This window comes from Equus quagga, chromosome 11, assembly GCF_021613505.1.
Source record: "Equus quagga isolate Etosha38 chromosome 11, UCLA_HA_Equagga_1.0, whole genome shotgun sequence".
NCBI lineage: Eukaryota > Metazoa > Chordata > Mammalia > Perissodactyla > Equidae > Equus > Equus quagga.
The window spans coordinates 9,194,888-9,211,783 of record NC_060277.1 but is presented as its reverse complement, the minus strand read 5'-3'; the positions used below and the strand labels follow the sequence as shown (position 1 = coordinate 9,211,783).

General features: G+C 34.8%; 1 protein-coding gene across 1 annotated transcript in view; it reads right to left on the bottom strand.

The window, feature by feature from the left end:
- The window catches only part of THEMIS (thymocyte selection associated), a 169,027-nt gene that overhangs the window by 91,570 nt on the left and 60,561 nt on the right, over positions 1 to 16,896 (bottom strand). Inside the window, exon 3 of the mRNA XM_046676938.1 lies at positions 2,751 to 3,209. Within this exon, the coding sequence (XP_046532894.1) occupies positions 2,751 to 3,209 (459 nt within the window). The remainder of the gene's footprint in view (positions 1 to 2,750; positions 3,210 to 16,896) is intronic.

The following is a 16,896-nucleotide window of genomic DNA, read 5'->3' as shown; positions in this document are numbered from 1 at the left end:
TTCTTCTTTATGGCACCTAAATTTTCACGTTAATAACATATTAAAAACTAGCATTAGGAGTAAAGGTTTCATATTCTCTCTTTTCTCTATTTACTTGCTATGTTCTCTTTTCAGCAAATCAATATTTCATAGCTTCCTGTAGTTCTCAATCTTTTTCGTCTTGCTTTTTCCCCTAAGGTTTCTCTAAAACTTCCTATCCCTGGCTCAGACCTGTGCTTTTTCTTGTCACCTTAGAAAGGAAGAACTCGAGCCACGAGGGGTTTGAACTGCTTGACACTCAATGCCACTGGAAAACAACCAAGCAAACAACACGCTCTTGACCTCAAGGCAACTTAGCAAGCAACATGCCCTTGACCTCAAGGCAAGTTTGAATCTTCAATATAAGAAAGAATATTGGAAAACAAGACCATAGTTGATTTAAAAAATAGTCTGCATTTAGAAGAAAAATACTTACAATGACAATTATTTTTAAAATTGGGCTTATTGTGTTGGACACCCGTCCTCTATTTCCAGGGATATTCTGCAGTCAGGACACATACAAAACAGTCTCATACAGCGTCTGTCCCAAAATTGCTAAACAATGAGAACTAATGTTTAAAATAATCCCTAAGAAATTAAAGATCCAAAACAATTAAAATCAAAATTCAATTTTAATATCAGGAAAGAATGGAAATTGTACTAATGCATTTGGGGAAGGACTTTATTTCAACTAAAGGCTTTCTTCTGGGACCTTGGTTAGCAGAAACCATATTTAGCTCCATCTAAACAATTCGGTTAATACCTCCTGCTCTTCTGTCAATGTTTATATTTAATAAACTGCACCACCATTACCAGTAGATCAAGCCAGTGCCTGGGAATCAGATTGACTTCTTTCTCCCTTCCAATAGACCTCTAAATCTTGCTGGTTGTACTTCTTCAATACCCATTGAGACTAACAGTTCCTCTAATATCCTTCTGAGTGTATTAACCCCAAGGTACCTTGCCACGGACTCAACAGCCTCATTACACTCCTTTCACCTTGTTCCTCCCAGCTGAAACCTTTATTGGTTTGTCCTTTGGACAAATGTTAGCCACTTAACATATATTTCAAGACCCTCCATGACTGATTCTACTCCCTCACTGCATCTTTTGATAATTGTCTCAACCTGCCTTCTCCTCTCTTTGCACCCCAGCTGCACTGGAGGTCCAATCTTGCTTACCTGCTTTCATGCAAGCTGCTACAGCTTCCTCCAACGTTGTCCCCTCCTTCTTTGCCTGACTATCTCCTATTCATCCTTCAGGTCTTAGTTTAAATGCCATTTCCTCAAAGAAGACTTTCTTAATCCTTAATCTAAATTCTTTTGATATTGTAACCACCTTGCTCACATGTTTATGTTCTGGGTTGCCCTTCACAAGCAGCTGTGTGACAGGAGATGCCAGTGGTTTCAGAAAATTAACAAATTTTAAAGTAGGAAAACGTTATTCATTATTTATGAAAATTGAGGAAAACTCAATTGTCAATTTCGATTGCACATTTTGGGATAGCTAACAGAGCACTATGTGAGGTCTAAAATTTGCTGTGACTTCAATTCTTTATCCTATTAAAAAACAATTATGCTGCGGCCTCAATTTTTTGTAGTATTAAAAAATAATCTCTATTTGAGTGGGATTCCTTACGTATACATTTAGTTCAAATGAATTAATCAATTATTGGTTAAATATTTGTAACAAAATTTAACATGCAGTTCTAAAACCTACCCAAAGGTTCATATCAATATTTTTCATAGCTGTATAAGTGACTAGCGGGAGCAGAGATAAATAGAATTTGAGATATCCAAGGGTAACCTTTGACCAAACATTTTTACATAGTGCTTTTCTTTCTCAAGTGTGTTATATTTAGTACCTTAAGGGAACCTTATTTCCTTCTCAAAAGAACTCCAAGAAGCAGGCAAGAGGGGTTTCATCCTTCCCTCTGCATAGACACAGTCTAAATGGCTTACCCAAAGTCGCCACCTAGGAAGTTACTGACCCAGAGTTAGAATCCAGGAATTTTGACTGCAAATACAGAACTCTTTGCTCCATTCTTGTTCCACTTATGTGCCATAATCTTGAAAATTTAAAGTATTAATTCCTTTGGGGTAACAATGCTCTTTTCAGCTATTCCTAGTTTAAAATGCAAATAATCCGATGAAGACTACATATTAAAACACATTCTTGTATGAATTAATTTGTCACATCGTTTTCCCTTAAGTTAAAGAGACTCCCAGCTAATAGGAAGATTTATGACCAGTAATGGATGCCGGAAGGAAAAATAAGGGGGGAGGGGGTCTGTCCCAAAAATAGGAGTAAGGGACACATTAAGAAAACTGTGCATCCTTATCTCTTTGTTTACCACCTCCATACAAGAAAGCTTCTATCTAACAAAATATACTTTATTCCATGAATATTCTAAAAAGCAGCTCTTTTCTGACCATGTGTAACTGGAGGTGATAAAAATGAACTAGCATTTCAATCTTTCTGTACCTGACGGTTGCAGCACCTTACGCTTGGATAGCACCACACAAATTTATAACATGCGTTCATATACATTATTCAATTGGATCCTTGCCCAAAATACATGGTTTGCTTACTTATAGATGAGAATCTAACTCCCGGGGGCCTTAATGGACAAGTCAGGAACAGACTCTCATTCTTCAGACTCTAAATACTTTCTCCTCCCCAAACCCCACAATGCTCATGTCCATAGAGCATTATTCGCACTGGATACTTACATTTCATCACACCTTGAATTTCATAAACAGGCTTGAGAATCAGAGTACCATAGAAACCTTTAGGGAATGGATTAGTTAAGTCCCACTTATTTGAAAAATCTGTAAGTTTCACAGTTCGTGTTCTGTTCTTGGGGATCTTCCATTCGACAATCTCCTTTAGGGTATAAATATGTTCATCTTCACACTCATAGAATTCTCCTTCTTGTGACAAAGGCAAAGTAAATGAGTGATTTTGGTGATTCCTTACCACTCCACAGTTCACCATTATTTCTCCATCGATCTCTTCAACTGAGTTCAGCATGATTTGTTCATTCTGCTTTATGATGAGATTCTCTAGTTTTATACCCTTCTGATGATAGAAGCAAGGATGCCCTAGTCTACTTGGTCCAATAGGGACGGTCCTTGTAATTTCTTCCATGGTAAGGTATGGAGCTTTATCAGCCACAATCTTAAAAAGACCTAAGAATAGAATTGTGTGAATTAAAGAAAGTTCTTACAATGAAAGTTCTCATAAGAAAATCACAGACAGAGAGTTATAAAACAAGTACAATATAGCTTTTTAAAGTAATGTACCTTTTTAAAGATTAGAGATATTTGTTTTAATCCTGAATTTTTCCAGGTAAAATTTTAATGTATTTTCTGTAGATTACTGATCGTTAGATTGAAGCAAGATAAATGGAAACGAGAAAAATACCTTGAAAGAGAAAAGACCCTCTTCTTGGAAACGGAAAATCTGAATGAGATACTGGCTGTGCCCCAACTACCTGCATGATATTGAGCAAGGAGTTTAATCTCTCAAGATCTTTTTTTTTTTTTTTTTTGCTGAGGAAGATCCACCCTGAGCTAACATCTGTTGCCAATCTTCTCCTTTTTGCTTGAGGAAAATTTGCCCTGAGCTAATATCTGTGCCAATTTTCATCTGTTTTGTATGTGGGGTGCCACCACAGCTTGGCTGCCAACAAGTGGGGTAGGTCCACACTGGGGAACTGAACCCAGGCTGCCAAAGCAGAACACACTGAACTTAACCACTAGGCCACAGAGCCAGCCCTTCTCAAGTTCATATTTTTAATTTTTAAAATGAGAGAACTGGATTAGATCAGCATTTCCATAAATATATTTAAAATTAAATTAAATATTCTAGAAGAAACTATTAAATATTCCAGAAGAAACTATTCCAAGGCCAAATTAACAATTACAAAGCTATTATAGCTGGGAACTGGACAGTGGTGATGTTTGTACAACATTGTGAATGTACTTAATGACACTGAATTGTGCACTTTAAAATGGTAAATTTTATGTTATGTGTATGTTACCACAATAAAAAATGTCTACAAATTTCCAATTAACTTAAGACTTCTCGGAAACTTTAGATACACTGTGACTCAGAACATGAAGAATTTCTCAGATTTCTTTGATTATAAAAGTCTTGTGGAAACATCCACTAATAAATTACAGCATAGCATATCATGATAGATTAGTGCTCCACATAGCTCTCCTTGGAAAATGCCAGGTTAGGTAGTTGCTCTGGATTGAATATTCTTGATTATATAATATCCTTTCTTTTCTTTGCTTCTCTCATTTTACCAGTTTCAATATTTGAAATTTTTCCCTCTGATACAATCGGCATAGTCACTAATACAATGAACTTTTACTATTTAAGACACAGCTTTTTATGCTTTTTATGCTCAAACACATGTTTAAGCTTAATGCTCCTCTTTGAATTATTTTGCTTCTATCCTATGGGGGTATTTGCTTTGTAGAACTTCCAGAAATTTACTTATTGAGTAGATTTTAATAATTCCAGACAAAATAAGAACAAATAAGAAATTAAATAATTTCTTCCTTAATCCAAAAGTAAATTAATGATAATATTATACACCAACATGAACCAAGAAGACAATGTATAAAAAAAACACTAGAATCATACAGCTTGGAAAAAGCATGCATTAGCTTACTCAAGAAATACATTCCAATTAAATTCATCTATATATATCAAATCATTATTAACCAGGTTATAACATCTTTTATGTATATTTTGGGTCACTGTACAAACATTTATGATCAGTTATTTTTGTAGTCAATCTTTGCGCACACACAAAAATAGGATTTTGGTTATTTTTAGATTTAAACTTCCTGAAAAAATGTGAGTGACGCAACCTTGGCAAGGAATGAGTCAGGTAGCCTGTGTGGTCCGTCCTGAAAACCCGAAGAGATTGAACAGGGCTCATCCACTGCATAGGATGCTTGAAGACGGGGAGGCAAACAAACATTTACTTTGAAGGAACTTCTTTTTTATTATGTCTTGTATCAGGGAAAATCCAATAAAATAGTACTCTTGAATTCTCCACAGTAAATGAATTTGTGTGTGTGTGTGCATGCGTGCACATACTTAATCTCATTTGTCTGTGTGTGAAGATTTATTTCTAAGAGCCCACAATCATTATCAGGGTATAGGAAACTAAGCAGTTTTTTGTGAAATAAGTTTTAAAAAATAGCTACCTAGAATCTCATAAATGATAGAGGCACATAGTTTTATTTCTGTCCTAGCTATGTTGACGACATAAGTCACAGAAGAATTAATTCAGCATCTTCTTTCTTGGGGAATTGAGTTCACCTAAGATAATAACAGACCTAAAATGTTGTCAAGTAGAAAAAGCCTGAAACCCTTAGGGCCACCATTATTTCAAGTTAATCACCCACTTCTGAGCTATCTTGCTGAATGTCTCTATTGCAAGAAGAATCTATCTATGAATCTATGTGTTTTCCCTTAGAAGATGATTAAATACACAGTTTAACATACTAAGTGGCAGAGAACAGGAAAAACTATATGATAAACATTTCTTCATATACTACTGCAGCCAATCTAAAGAGTCCCTCCCATAAACAGCCACGTAATGCCATACGAAGAAGGGCGAGGGTTTTTTTGATATATAGAAATATGATGTCATATTGGAACTTCAATTTTACAATAAACTAAAGCAGCATAGGCCCGATCAGCTTTAAATTTTACCATTATCTCCTCCATCTTTTTCACAAAGAGTATAATAGTTTTATCCTGGAGAAAATATGACTTCTTATACTTGCAAGGAAAAACAAAACCCATTTCAGGAGCTGAGTGATCATGATGGTGATTATAAAGTAAGCCAATATGTAATCTTCATAAAGTAAGTTAAAAAGCAGAAAGAAAATAGATTTCCATTTCCAAATTTGATTGTCACCTATTAAAATGGATATTATTGCTATTTTTAAATTAGAAGTTGTTCATAAAGAGCATGTCACTTGAGAAACAAAGATTACAAAGAAATGCAATTAATCTGTTGAAAATTAGTCAATGAGTAAATTTATGCTTTGATTTTACATCCCTGAATCCTAGATTTGGGGAGAGTTTATATTTTCAATTAATTCCTAATACTCTGTAATCATTATTATTAATAGTAAGAAGTGAAATTTATAAATTTGAGTGATTTTTTTCATATGTATCATTTATCCTCACAATAATCTTTTAAGAACAGTAAAACAAATATTATTGCTGGGGGGTATAAAAATGGTCATGATTTTCATAGTCATGACTCTAGAATCTCAAATCAGACCTAAATCTCATGCTTAAGGCTGCCCCTCTGTCATACATATGACTTACAAGGACATTGCTTATAAAAACATTTTTATTCTACTTCACAAAACACGTATATAGATTTCACGAGCTGGCCCTCCCTTTGCATGGATGAACTTTTCCAGACCCTCCAATATGAGAAGAGCAAGAATAATTTCCTGGTTCACTGTGCAGAATTTATGCTTATTGGATTTTTTCTACTTTTTTCTTCTTCTATCTCATCAATTCCCTTCCAAATAGGGAGTAATTTTAAAAATTAAATTTTCCAACTGTGTATTACAATATCACTTAATATACATAGCATAAGATCATTGTGAAGAGCTTGCAGTCTTTTTTCCTAGTCAAATCTCAAGCTTGCTTTCTCAGTTCCAACCAAATATATACCCTCTATCTCTGAGATGAAGAATCTTAGAGTGAACTTTACCTACCACTTCTCTTCCTCCTCTCCCATCATCAAAATTAAGATTATTAAAATATTAGCAGCTTAGAATGTGCAGGAAATTTACACTTATAATAATTTAGTTTTCCAAATAGCAATATGAGGCAGCTACAAATAAAACACAAACATGCTACAGATAAGCACATGAAGGTTTGAAGAGATAGCATAAATTCTCCATCATCACATAGCTCATAAGACACATGGTAGGTTTTTGTGTCTCTAAAGATCAAGGGCTTAATCACAGAGTTACACATTTCAACCTTTTGCTATTATCATACATCATAAATTGTTTGTCCAGCCTTTCATTAGCTAACAGGGAGGGTTCCAAGGTAAGAGTCCACCCTCCTTCTGGGTGCAGAAAGTCTTAGAACTGTTTAAATCAAACAACATAAGAGAGTCAACGTCACTGATACTTAAGATGTTGATCGGCACTAGTCTCATCTGTTCGTACGTCAGAAGGCCCTGTGCCTGAAGGTGCAGGTGAGGCCTCCGAGGGAGGCCGGGGAACTACACAAAGGGAAGCGTTGACAGTGTTGCCCACACAGGTTCATACACTGTCAGGTGCTGCAGCTCACCTGGCCATTTATAAGTGGGTTTCCAGAATGTATTATCATAGTTTTTAAATAAAGCAATTCTTACAAAATGGATAAATGGCTTTAAATTGCCAAGAAACCATGTATTAAAAATAAAACTACCATAAACACAAGTGAACAACAAAAAAAATGGCAGAGTTGACATTTCTACTCCCTCTCAAGCTTTCCTTCAGCCATATTACGAGATAAAACAATGATACTCTAGTCTAATAAAATATGAAAAGTTACTGAAACATTTTTGCCACTTCAAAGTTATCAAAATATAGATTCATATCCACTATCATTATAAGGAAATTTGCCCTTGAGATATAGGTAAAGATACATCAAATACACACACACAATTTTAAATAACATATATTTGAGATACATGTTCAAAAATTTCTAGTGGTTTGAGCTATGTGAAGATTTGCAGACAAATCAGACTGCTACATATTTCTGGATCGTGTGTCTTATCTCTCTGCCAAGAAAACAAAGTGCGTCTCACTTCTTTTTGTGATTGTGTGCCTCTGCCTCTTAAAAAACTGCACTATGTTTGTTCTGCAACCAAATTCCTAACCATCCTTGTTATTTTATACTTGCCTCTATAGATTTCTCATTTCACATGCTTCTTGTGACTTTTCTATCACTTTTTTACATTCCTAAGACAATTCTTAGGTCAGCATATCTACAAAAAATATCTTCTTAAAGACTATCCCAAATCCAATATTTCCAAATCATAGCTCAAGCATCTCTACTCAAGTTTACATTGAAATGGAGTGCAGGAAATGCTCTATCCAAGCGAAAAACTCAAAATCCTTGAGCAAAATATTAGAACATATAATAATAATGTCCAAACTACAAGAAAATTCCCCATATTTCTGAGAGTCAATTATAGGATTAGTGAACATCATCAACTAATGAGCAATTCCAACAATCTTGATAGAAGAGTCTCTAAGAACAGAAACAAGGAATGTGAGGAAAGTCAAAGTTCATGATAAGAAAATTTTGCATGGCAGATTAACTGAGTATTTCAAAGGAGAGAAGACATACTGAAGATGGTGACCAAGTTTGTTCAACGTTAGAGGAGAGGAAGTGAGGCTGGAAAATTCTTATGTCTGAGTGTCTTTACATGTAGGAATTGTCTATAATAGCCATTAACAGTTTTTGATAGATCTTTTACCTGGAGGTAAAAAGAACAAATCATAAAACCTTTCAACTCATTTTTACCTCTTTGGTTCAATCATTGCATGAAAAATAAAAAAAACACCCTCCTTTTCCCAATAACATTTAAACTCCTTGAAAAGAGTATGCAATATCCAACCATTTGGGATGTTTAACATGGAATTTACATTAATAATGTTAGGTTTTGAAATCAAACGATATAACTTGATGTCTATGCCTAAAGCTCTCTTATAATCATAGCTTATTAATAAATGTCCTACATACTTGTTCATGTTAAAGCTTTCTCTCTCCCAAGCAATGAGAAGGAGTAATAGACCTCGGGCGAGGAGAGAGGATGTGAGAAATTCTTCTTCTCCTAAACCTTGGGGATAGCACAGCTCCCTGGACTCTTCATTCTGCAGAGCATGACCCCTTGCATTTTGGGAAGGCACATACAGGCATCAGGACTGGAAAGAACCCCCACAGACCTTCGGCACCCCATATCTCTGACTAAGCGTGTTAGGAGAATATTCAAAATACCACACATTTACTACTTCCAGCGCTGAGTGACTTTAGGCAATAGAATTTTCAGGGCCAGAAACACACAAGTATCCCGACGGTAAAGTGGAGTGGTTAAAAGTATGAATTGTTAGTTCAGACAGCCTGGGTTTAACTCTGGCCTCAGCCTTTTCCTCGCTGTGCAAACCTGAGAACTTAAACTCTCAGGGCTGCAATTTCCTTTCCTGTAAAGTGGAGAAAATGATATAATCTACCTCACAAAGTCAATGTGATGATGAAATGCTTAGACAGTATTTAAAACACAGCAAGAACCAAAAGAGCAAGAAACGAAAAATAATCGTTATTCTTTCTCCTCATTTTTTTTCACTCTGGAATTCTCAGCCATTACAGGATGGATATAAGGTCAGAGATTAGCACTAACAGGGCCAAAGTGGACAAACCAGACATTCCAGTCTAGAGCATATTAAATGAGACAAAATATATAGAATCCACAATTCAGTGTCTGACACAGACTGAGCAAAAAATCCTGGCAATGAGCATTTCGATAGATTTCACCAGTGTCTGAATATGGAAATGAGCCTCAGGTGATCGCTTTATGTGGACTACCTAGAGAAAATATTTCAAAGTTGCTTTGAGGAGTTTGACCTCATGCTTTGATAAATTGCTTAGAATTTAACCATCATAATTTCATGCCCATAATGAGCAGATTATAGAGAGATGTAAGCACATTTTAAATGCAAATATCATACTGCTTGTAGTTATTCTCAAGGTATACATTATACACAATTGCTGAAGTTCCCTTGAAAAAAAGCAACAGCAAACTGCCAAGACATTTTTGAAAAGGTGTTTTATTCATGGCTCTGAAAGGTAGTTGAAGCCAGTTGAGGGAGGAGTATATCCTCCCTCTGTTTTAATGATCTAAATTTCGCTAATGGAATGTTAGTGGAAAGAGCCTGGGAGCCCATGTGGCACTGGTGGCGTTGTTCAGTATTGATGTTGCCTGCAAATTAAATGTACCTAAGTAGCCACCTGTTTATGCTTACGATTATGTAAAGTCCCATATGTTTCCCTCTCTACGCATGGGAGGTAAATATTGAAAAAATTATTCTGGTGTGAAGGGTGAAAATAGAAGCAATTCTTCTATAACTGTCAACATATGCTGCAATATTTCCTTTAATGTTGTGCTTTGTCTGACATATTTGCTGATTTTTACCATGCAGTGTTCAAAAAAATCTGTTACCCATGGTTCTACAAACAATTAAAAATCAGTTTACATTAAATTCAAATTAGGAAGAGATGATTTTATGATGTAGCCATAAGTTTTAAATGGATTTCAGAGCTTATGATTTAAGTAGATTTTGATTTGCAATATAAAGAAGACTGAACTCTTATTTTTCTAAATTCATCCACATGTAAAAAGGAACATTTTCTTCCTGAGCACATCCCTTAGATTCCATATTACTAGGCAACAAAAAACTAACTCGAATAACATGAATTTGAAAGTCCCAACTAAAACTGGCAGTGGGTTCTTCCACTGGCTAGCCCACCACTATTCCCACTGGATTTGTTCTAGAAAGCAGATTGCTGGACCCCAGACAGAAGATCTGACCTGGTACTTGGTAGCTGGTACCTGGTACCTGGTTAGCAAGAGCTCAAGAGCAGTTTTGAGATGAGCCTCCTCAGAGCACGGGGACATCTGGGGCAGGGAACATCTGTGGACTGCCTCAGACTCTTCAAAGATTGGCCCCAACAGTAGCTTGCAGGAAAGACCAGAGAAACTGGACTTGCTAGACAATGAAGGTAAACAAACTGGAATTTCATATGGTTTACATCTGATCAAGAGGGGTTTAAACATCAACTGTCTAGCAGCCTAGTCATGACAGTCCCTGACTTCCCAATAAAGTATTCACAAAAAACACACAGAATATTGATAGAAAAAGATGAAAACTTACTGCATCATCAATAACTAAGAATAACAGACCAACTGCCCCAAACGCCAGAAGTTACTTTCATAATAAAGAAGATAGAGCTGAAATGAGAACACCGAGGTCTACCCATGCTCCATCTCATGAAACAGAGGCGCCTCTTTAGGTTTTTGAAAAATAGGAACAACAGTTATCATTGAGTGCTTCTATAGGCTAAGGTTTGTAGCAACCACTTAATGATCACCTCATTTCATTTACTCAATTCTTGGAAGAATTTTGTGAGATAAATAGTATTAGTATTTCCCAACTTTATAGATGAGGAAATTAATAAACTGATGCACTAAAACACATCAAGGAGGTCCCCAGTCTTTTAAAATTTTGGTATTTTTTCAAACTTGACATATACATAGATAGAAATGTTTTAACAACATTGAAACTGTACCATATACATTCGTTTGGATCCCACTTGTTTCATTTAACATTGAACTGTGATTAAACCTCATGTTTTAAAATATTTTTCACAAATATGATTTTTAATGGCTGTATAATATGTTGTAAGAGATGTATCAAAAGTTATCTTTTTCTGCACTGTTGGGCATTTAAATTGATTCCATTATTTTACTATTACAAATAATTCTAGGATGATTATTTCCTTAGAGTTTTTTCTAATAAATAGAACCACTGAGTTAAAGACCCTTTTCTCAGCAGACTCTTGGTTCCGGGAAGGTAGGGACTGAGATGTAAGGATGTCCCTGTCATCAATCGTCATCTCTGCACATGCACAAAAGAAATATTTGCCAATTGACTGGTAGATGGCTCTTGAAATATAATATTAAATTTATTTTCGGTAAGGTTATAATATTCCATATACCATTCAGTTGGGTTTGAGAGTGACCACTTGACAATAGCTTTCTCAACTTTATTGTCATAACTGTAAAAGCTTAGCTGATAAATATGTGGAAAAGTTGTCATTATTGTTTTAATTTGCATTGAGTCCGAACTAACTTCTATGTGGTAATAAGCCATCTGAACTTTTTTGTCCTTTGTCCATTTCCCAGTTAGTGCTCTACTCAATTATTTAACTGATTTTTTTTGTTTGTTTTACATTTTAGTGTTATCTAGTCTTTTTTAAATTGTACCACTTTACTCTTAAACTTTTCTTTTTGTTTTTACTTTCCTGGTATACAGAAAGTTCCATTTTATGTAATTGAATCTGTTGTTTCTTTATGGTTTTTCACTACATTTATAATCTGAAACTTGTTTCAAATACAAACACAAAATAGTTTTATGTAAAATGTAACTTTTTCATCTACTCCAAATTTCCTTTGCTATGTGGTGTAAGAAATAGGTCCAATTTCACCTATTGTTTTCTAAATTGATAACTATATTACAATTGTCTCCTAAATAATTCTTCCTTTAACCCCAGATGTGCAGTACTGACTTCATCAAACAGACAGCAATGCTTATTCTACGGTCTTGTTTTAGTGCCGTAAGCAGATGTTTAAGTGCATGGACACTACAGCTAAATTCAATACACCACGCTGACGCTCCTATAACAATTAGCACCACTATTATTAATTTATTGATTCAGCTTTTGATTTTCTGTAAGTAACATTTTGAATAATTTCTTATAACTTTGTCATAGGTTTTAATATTGGCAGGACAAGTCCTCCCTTATTGTTCTGTTTTCTAAATATTTGCTTGAATATTTTCACTTGTTTATTCTCCCAAGTGAATTTTAGAATTACTTTCTCAAGAGCTAACATGATAATAATTATGATCATAGTATGAGAGTTATGTTTATAATTGCATTAATCTCACAAATTAATCATGTGCAATTGATATGTACACAATATTCAGGTTTTTGATACAAGCACTTAAAATGTCCCTTTGTTTTTAAAAAATAAGCAAGCTTTTATAATACTTTTAAGTAAATAAAGGAGTTAAAGTTTCATAATATTCCTTACACTGGGTATAAAAACATTACGCCTGGTCATTCTGTGCTTTTACCTTACTCTTTTAAAATAGATTACTCATATCTTCTAAATAGTTATAAATGGAAAGTTATGACTATATATATGTCTATATACAAATATATATTTGTTTATGTCTATATTTTATTTATATATTTTATATATATTTGCTTATATGTACTCATTTTGTATGCTTTTTATTCTATCTCACTAAACACATTAATTCTAACAAATTTAAAATTTTTGTTTCATTTGATTCTATTGGTTTTTCTGGACAGTCTTACTGCAAATAATGATTATAACCTCATTTCTAAAAGTTTTCTAACTTATTTGTGTCTGGATGTATTTACTTACTTTAATTCCATGATGTGTTAAATAAGGGTAAAACAAACACCCTTATAAAAACAACTCTTTCTTTGCGTGACTCACTGAGTTTTACCACTTGGTGCCTATACCTGACTCCCCCAGTGCGCAGCTAATAGTGTGACCTGCTGCCACCCTCTGTGTCAGGCTCTGCCAATTTCCAGGAATCTGAAGGTTTTTAAACTCATGTTCCTAAGAATCTAAGGCAGGGTTACAAAAAAACCATTGAATTATATACTTTAAACAGCTGAATTTTATGCTATGTCAATTATAGCTCAATAAAGCTGCTAATTTTTAAAAATGAGAGAAGGGAGAAAGATGGAGAGTTAAGTAAAAGCTTCAAAAAAGCAGTTAGATTAGCCCTCTGATTAGTTCGTGGTGGAACATAAATTGGCAGAGTCTTTATGATATGTGATTTGACAATATGCATCAAAAGCTTTAAAAACATTTTTACTTCTGAAGTCATAATTTCATGTATATGAAACTATTATAATAATCAGAAGTGCAGACAAAATTCCAGTTAAAAGGCTGCTCCTTATAGCCTAAATTGCATAAATGAACATGTTCAGGGTGGATTTATTAATTATGATATATGCATGTGACGGACTATTACAGAGAAAATAAAAATTATGTTTTGAAGAATAATAACATAGGCAAGTCCTCAGAAATAGGCTTGTTTTCCACTATAATAAAGCATTTGTCTATATGTGTCTGGGTATAAAATATACAGAAAACAATAAAAGGAAATATACCAAATACTAATGCCAGGTAGCTCTGGGAATGAGATTTTGGGAGTTTTAATCTACTTCCCTACATTTTCTTCCATTTTCTAATTTTCTACAAGATATATGTGGTATTTGGAAAAATCAATACATTTTAAAAAATTATATTCCTTATGTCCATACAAAAACCTGCACATGGACGTTTCTAGCAGTTTTATTCACAATTGCCAAAACTTGGAAGCAACCAAGATATCCTTCAATAGGTGAATGGATAATAAAATGTGGTACATCCAGAGGATAGAATATCACTCAGCTATAAAAAGAAATGAGCTACTGAGCCCCGAAAAGACAGAGAGGAAATTTAAATGCATATTACTAAGTGAAAGAAGAGCCAATCTGAAAAAGGCTACATACTGTAGGATTCCATCTTTATGACATTTTGGAAAAGACAAAACTATGGAAACAGTAAAATGATCAGTCATTGCCAAAGGCTGTAGGGTGGAGGGAAGAACGGGAGGAGCACAGAGGATGCTTAGGACAGTGAAAACACTCAGAGTGCAACTATAATGATGAACACAGGTCACTACACATGTGTTTAAACCCATAGAATGTGCAACACCAAGAGTGAACCATAATGTCAACCATGAATTTGGGATGCTTATGATGCGTAAAGGTAGGTTCATCAATTATAACAAGTGTACCACTCTGGTGGGGGATTTTGATAATGAAGGAGGCAGTACATATGTAGGAGCAAGAGGCACACGGGAAACCTCTGTGCTTTCTGCTCCACTTTGCTGTGAACCTAAAACTGCTATAAAAAAGTCTTTTTTTTTTAAAAAAAGCTTTTGTTCCAGTGGCAGAAACTTTAAGTCACTGGCATGTAATAGTGCATAAATATAGTAAAGCGCTTTACCAATGTCCAGTTCAGAGAGTCAGAACTGAAGACCCGAGTAGACAGCTTTCTAAGGATGGTCTGGTTGCTCTCCTGAGAGACCCTCTATGGTGATACTGTTGATGTAACACCATGAAGAGTGTTAGAGGAATTGCATATGTGGGAAAGGGGGATGGTAAGAGCAAAAAGTGATGAGATAGATTTTTAGAAGATGTGCGTAAAATGTAAAACTATGCAAACTTATAGACCAGTGCCAGTTGTGGAAAAGCCTATTTTAAAATAATCTTTCTGACAGAATTCCAGTCTAATGCTAAAAAGTACGCAGGTGGGTGAAAAGAACATTTGAACCTAGGACTGTAGTCTATTTGTTTTCCAGATAATACACATTCTAGTTATCCAAGGACCAAGGACTTAGGGAAACAATCTGATCATATACTAAAGAGTAGAAGAAAAAATAGACCAAAAAAAGGGAATTGAAAATTAGTGTAAAATCTTGAATTTCTTGCACTTTTAAATTACTTCACATTTTCTTGCATGGTATATTCAGAATACCCCTTTTTATATAATAGACACAGGAGAATTTATTTTGCTTAAGTGAGCCCAGTGGGGAAAAGATGCCTTAAGAGAAGTTGACCCAGAAAATTTGGAAGAATAGCTGGTGATTCCTTGAATAGTAAATTATCCAAAAGGCAGGGAGCCCTATTTAGGGCTTCTCTGAATTATGTGTCATCATAACATCCAGATGGAAAAATAGGAGCAAATTCTGCCTTATATCTTGCTTCTTTTAGCAACAGTTCTTCAAAACAACAGAATGTAAAAAGGTTATTCACTATAAAGCTATTATATATTTTAAATATTTTTGCATAACAATTTTCTTATCAGGTCCTTTTAGAAGCAGATATATTTTAGTCAAATAAAAAATTAGCTATGATCATAAAGTGGCTAAACATGAAAGATTTAGCCATTTCAATGGTAGATGAAACATAAAAGGAATGACCATTGAATATAATAGTATATATTTTTATTAGTTAAGTATATAGTTTACCAAATGAAACCACGGGGAACTTCATCTCGAAAACATTAATGTATTAGCTATTTTGGTACTCAGGCCTGAAGGAGCAGGTTGCATAAATTTTAGTCATTGAGTCTTAATAAATTTCTTGAAGAAATAATTTTTATTAATCCAATCTTTGTAATTGATTGTTCTTAATACTTTTCTCTATCTTTCACATTTATAAGTAAAATGATTTCGAAAAGAATCTCACTGCTAAGGGATATAGATATGCTGGGAGGGAATTCTCCATGGCATTTTCTACATGTCTCAGAAGATGGAGGGAACAGATTTGTTTCCTGACCAGTATAAAAATTATACAGAATATCTCCCTCCTGAGAGACATTCTAGGATAGTAAAGACTCTCTCTTCTCCCTGAAGGAAATTTTATTACATTCCAGGGTAATAAAGACAATGCTTTCCTAGTGGGCAAAGATTGGCAGGTTTGCCAGCAGCCTCTTACACAAAGGATTCCCTCCCTAGGCTCCTCCACTGTGTGTTTGGCACCCACCTGACTCTGCTCTATAGCACCCCCTGGGACATAGGGCTCAAGAAGCGCGAAGGTGTGAAGCTCCTGCTGTCTGCTGTGCCGTGAGAAATAAACTGCTACATTCATTTGGGCTCATTTTTTCATTACGGACCTAATTTATGAAAGTATGGCAAGTCAGTATGGCAGCTACACGGCTGCTTAGGGATGGCTTGACCACTTGACAGGTAAAATCCATTTATCCATTTATCTAGCAGAAATTCGTTTAAGTAGAAAGCACTACCTGGAGCTTATATTTAAAGCATGATTTAAATCCATTAAACGTATGACAGAAATTTTATATTTAGTGAATTTTCTAACATTTATCTAAAAGTTACTATTTCACGTTATTTTAAGAGTGGCATCAGTTTAGATCCTTTTAACATTGCAACG